Source organism: Leptosomus discolor, chromosome 1 (genome assembly GCF_034619465.1).
Source record: "Leptosomus discolor isolate bLepDis1 chromosome 1, bLepDis1.hap2, whole genome shotgun sequence".
NCBI classification, from domain to species: Eukaryota; Metazoa; Chordata; class Aves; order Leptosomiformes; family Leptosomidae; genus Leptosomus; species Leptosomus discolor.
Window position 1 is genome coordinate 174,685,563 of NC_141391.1, and position 5,149 is coordinate 174,690,711.

Here is a 5,149-nt window from a genome sequence, read left to right on the forward strand (position 1 = left end):
GGTGCCTGCGGAGGCGGCGACGCCCGGAACAAGCGGAGCGCAGCGCTGCTGCCGGGTCGCCCTCGCCCCCCGTCTGTCCCCTCCGGCCGTCGGTGGGTGCCGGCGGCGGCAGCGAGGGCTTCCCCGCGCCGCCCTGCCACCATCGCTGGTTCCCAGTTGGGTCGGTGGGGCCGGGAGCTCCCAGCCGTGTGAGAAACGTTTGGTTCCCCCCAGCGCTGGGAACCGTGCGCACCTAAGTAAACACATTAGTACCTGCCAGAGGGATTTGTGTAGCAGACAGCTGAAGAAGGCATTGGCCTCTGCTGGCACCCCGGGACTCCCAAGAGAGATCAAAGGGACACGAGGGGGCTTTTAGCAGCCTTGGGACTGGGAAAAGTTGCTAGTTCCTGCTATCGGAGGGACGTCCCAGCGAGCACATGGTTCAATTATTCAACCTCCTCCCTCCCCTGCCCCCCACTCCCATTCCCCAGCTCGTTCTCCACAAAGAGGTGTAAGCGCTGGAAAAACCGTACGCGTTCCCCAAAGCAGCAGCAGGAATTTTTCCCCGTGGAAAGAGCTGCTGGGTGGACGCCTGTCCGCCTTGCCTTCGACCTCAGGAAATAACGCCGAGCCCGCTGCCGGCTGCCCGCATCCCTCTCTTGGTTGCGGGCGGGTTTAGGGAGGAAAATAGAGGCGCGCAGTAATTCAGGAGCGAGCAGGCGGCTCCCCGGGCGGGGAGAGGCGCGGGAAGCCGGTGTTGAGCCCGGGCTCCCGGGGAGCAGCGCTCCAGCGCGCGTCTCTCCCGTTAAATCCACCGCAGCGGGGCGGAGGGAGCCGGAGGGGGCACCTGCGTTCCTGTAAAAACTTCGATGACTTTGTTCGTGGCCCCTCCGGAAAGAAAGACTTGATTAAATCTCGAACCTGTTGTCCTTACCCAGTTACTGCCCTTTGATTTTGTGATTCCAGGGCCCTGTTTGCTTTGGCTGGGGACTTAGGTAAAGATTATCGTTATTAATATCGAACACAAACATTTTAATTGCAAACACAGTGAGGACCTTCACTGGGAAGCCCGGCATGTCAGCCGCAGCCGCGGGGGTCACGGGGAGTCTCTTCAGGAGGTATTTTCTTTATTTAATGAAAAACCCCCTCATTTAGGCGAACTTACTCCAAACAATCGCTCAAGTTACTCTGCTGCTGGGGGACACCCTGCCCTGGGGGTCCTGCCGGGTTAGTCCTGGGCCGAGGGCAAACTTGGCAGTAGGCTGCCGGAGGTCGGCGTGGCACCGTGGTTTCGGGGTGCTTCCAACACCCTCACTGCGGGGAGCGGGTTCTGCGGGGCTCGGTTCGCCCTGTGTCGCGTGAGGCGGTACCGGCTGCGTGCGGCCGTCCGCTCTGACCCGGCGGGGGTAGAAACAAACGGCCAGGGAAGGTGACCGGCCGCTATGCAGGACCGACGCGCCGCAGGGCTGAGGCGAGTCCCTTCGCTGCGGCAGCCAAGCTCCTCCGCCAAGCGCAGGGACCGCACGCAGGAACGCGCGTTCCGCGGGGCGCCGCTTCCCGACCAGCCCGAGGGCTCCCCGAGGCAAAGGGGTTTGATCGGAACGAGACAAAGGGGGACACTGTCGTATCCCCACGTGCCCATCGCGCTGTGCCGCCGCGATTACCGCTCACAGCCAGAGGGTCCCATTTGAGAGCCATTCGAGCGAGAGCTGAACTGGTTTAAAACCGGGGCTGGCGGGAAGGCAGAGGGGAGGGCACGGCGAGGGGACAGCCAGCTCTCGGGGCGGTCTCTCCCCAGAGCTTCCCCTTCAGACGGGCGCAGCCGTGCCCCGCCGGCCGAGAAAGGGGGGACCGTCCCGAAAAGTGGCTGTGACCTTTCAGGACGCACAGACCCCAAATCAACCAAGGGTTAAAGCCGACGAGGAAAGCGCCCCGAAGTAGCGTCCCTTTGCTGCTGCCGGGGGTGTGTGGGGGTGGGTGGGTGTGTGTCCGTGCGAAGGGCAGAGCGCGCAGTTCCCCGGTGGTCGCCCCTTCCCGGGGGTATAAACAATCCGTTACAGACCGTAACGCCCCGGCTGCCAGCAGCCCCGCTCCGCCATCCTCAGAGAGGCCGTGGTTTTTTGCACCACTGAGTGAAAGGCTTCATATGTTGTTACACACCACCCCCCACTCCACCACCACCCCCCAACCCCTTTTCGGCCGCTTAACTCTTTCCTCCCTGAGGGACCCCACTCTCTTCTCCCTCCGAGCTGGAGGGGAGTTGCCGTTCCCGGGAAGGCCTCGCAGCCCCCCAGCCCCCAGGGCAGCGGGCTCCTCTCAGAGCCTCCCGCTGCCCCGCCAGGGTGGCCGGCCCATCCGCTCTGCCGCAGACAAGGCCTGGGGTCAAGCCCTCCGGTGCCGAGACGAAAAGGTGAGACTCGCCGAGGGGGGGGGTGGGGTGGGGGCAAGGACCGGGGGCCGGCTTTTTGCGCTTCTCTGCACCAAACGCACTCACCCTGTGCGGGACAAGGCCGAAGACGCGGCCCTGCCTGGCGCTGCTGGACATTTTGGGGGAGCAGTACCGCTTTCGGGGGCGGTGTAGGGCGGAAGCACGGCGAGGAAAGGGGCGGCGGAGCGGGGCGGGCGGGCGGCGGGCGCTGCTCGGGCACCCACCGTCCCTGCGGGCTTCCCCCGGGAGCGGGCGGGCCGGCGGGTGAGCAACACCGCGCAGGCGGCCCGAGGCACGGAGACACGCTGCTTAGGGGGGAAAAGGAAGGGAAAATCTGTCCGGAGCGCTGCCTCCAGTCGCACGGGTCGTGCCTCGGCTGCGTCTGGCTCTTCGCGGCTCGATCTTGTTGCAGTCAGTGGCACGTTTTAACTCCGGGTTATAATTTAATTACGAGGGGGGAAAACACTGTAACACAAAGAGCTTTATTTTACAATCCAAGAAATCCGTCTGTTCTTATATACAGTATCACATTCCACCATTTAAATATATATTTTGTTATGTTTACAAAAGAAAAGACAGTACTAAAATTATTTACAGGACCGACACGAGGCGGGAACTCTTTAAATACGACTAAAACGAAATGCAGCCAACAGCTTCACTCAGACAGGAATGAACTTCCCGGTGAGTCTCAGCCAAAGCAGATCACCGGTACACAGGTAAGTATCTTAAATAAAAAAAAAAAAAAACCACAAAAAACCAATAACAAATAAAATACAGGAGGGGTGGTCTATGCAACACAAGTTAAAGAAAACAAAACTTGGGAGGGAAAAAAAGGAAGAAAGAAAAAGGGGAAAAGTCTGTTTGGCTCGAGCCAGTGCGAGCCATTTTCTTTGGGGTAGGTGTACCTTGGCTCGACCTTAACAAGGCCCCTGCCTGGGCTTTCCACTGTGTTAATTTGCTTCATTACTCAGTTTAGAGGGAAGGGGGTGGGGGCTCCATCTCCGTTTAATTATACTACCAGAGCAACCGGATTTATTTCTCCACCACTTCCTCCACGCTGGGCAGTTTGGGTTCGTCGGAAGAAATACTGTCCACTATGGAAGAGAGACAGCGGAGGCTGCTGGAGGCCGACGACTCGACGATGGAGCTTCCTGCTCAACGAGAGAAAAGGGATTAAAGAGCAAACGGTTCCCCCTCGCCCGGCCTGCGGGGCAGGGGCGGCGGCAGGCGGAAAGCCCGGGCGCCGCGGGGTGAGAGGCCGCTGGGGACTGAGGCCGTTGGGGGCCGCCGGCCGTTAGGGACTGAGGCCGTTGGGGCCGCGGCCGTTGAGGTCCGAGGCCGTTGGGGGCCGCGGCCGTTGGAGGCCGCGGCCGTCAGGGCAAGGGAAGCGCGGGCGGCAGCGGGGGCGGCGGGTGAGCGCGGCCCGGCGGCGGCTCCGCCGCGCCCACGGAGGACGGCGGCCGCGGTGCGAGTTACCTTCCTTGGGGCTGACCCCTAGGGCTCGGGAATGGTCAGAAACGCTTCGCCAGTCGGAGCTGCAGGTGCTCAGGAAGTCCGACGTGGGGATCTGCGGGACGCACACGCAGGGGCGGGAGACATGGGGAGAGGACGGGTATTAGCGAGGCGGACCGAGGCTCCCCGGGGCGGGCCGGCTGCCGGCCGGAGGCCCGGGGAGCTCGCACGTTCCTCCAGAGGCCACTTTCCTCTCCTGCCTGGCCGCCCGGGCCGCCGCAGAGGCCGCGCCGAGGAGGAGGGGAGGGGACGGGCGCGGCGGCCTCGCAGCTGGATGCCGGGGCGGCGGGAGGAATCGAGCGGCAGTGCTTACATTTCCCTGCTTGGGGCTGAAGCTGAAGGGGTCCCCCCCGATCTCCTGCATTTTCTCCTGCTGATCCAGCCTGTGCAAGAGGTCCTGCAGCCTCTCGATGTAGCTGATAGCGCTCCTCAGGATCTCCACCTTGGGCAGCCTCTGGTTGGGGTTCGCCACAGTCCGCCTTTTCAGAGCCTCGAAGGCTTCGTTGATCTTCTTGAGTCTCCTCCTCTCCCGCAGGGTGGCTGCTTTCCGTCTGTCCGTGGGGGCCGACTTTCTCTTGCAGGTTTTACAAGCCCAGATCAAACACTGGCCGGGGCAGTGAGGGGGTTGTAGTCCCGGGGGTGCCAGCACATGCTCCTCTCCGCTGCTGTCACTGCCGGCCTCTGGCGGCATTTGGTCCTGACAGGGGGACAAGGTGCCATCGCTGCCTGGGTACAGCGGGGATCCCTCAGCCAGCTCCAGCTGCTGCAGGGCTCCATTCTCCCCATCCAAATAGAAGAAATAGGAGCCAGTTTCAAAAAGGTCCATCATCATGCTGTCCCTCGGCCTCTCTGCCTGCTTGAGTTGGGTGGCAGGCTCGAAAACACCCCGAGGAACAACCCAGATGGAATTTAATTAGTGCAGTGACATAAGTCTCCCCTGCTTTATATAGGAGCTGCTGAAACCCTATCCAACTTTTAGCTGTCGCGGTGCATCACCCTCCAAAACTGATTCCAGCCAGTCTCCTGGGCGCTGTCCTGAGAACATCTCCTATTTAGAAGGGGGAGAAGGGGGGGCACAAGGGGAGGGAGGCAAATTAAAAGAAAAAAAAAAAAAAAAAGAAAAAGAAAAGAAAAGAAAAGAAAACAAGCGAAAAAATAAAGTACGACCCAACGTGTGTCCGTCCGTCCCCGGTTGTCCCCCACCCTCCCGAAACCCTGTGGGCCCGGGGA

The 5,149-nt window shown here is 61.3% G+C and overlaps 1 protein-coding gene across 1 annotated transcript; it reads right to left on the reverse strand.

Moving 5' to 3' along the window:
• Positions 1-3,439: 3,439 nt before the first annotated feature.
• Positions 3,440-4,751, reverse strand: MYF6 (myogenic factor 6). Its single transcript, XM_086471424.1, has 3 exons — positions 4,233-4,751; positions 3,884-3,974; positions 3,440-3,558 (listed from the first exon to the last, which is right to left on the reverse strand). Exons 1-3 carry the CDS (start codon positions 4,749-4,751, stop codon positions 3,440-3,442), a joined length of 729 nt encoding a protein of 242 aa, XP_086327550.1.
• Between the last annotated feature and the right edge of the window lie 398 nt (positions 4,752-5,149).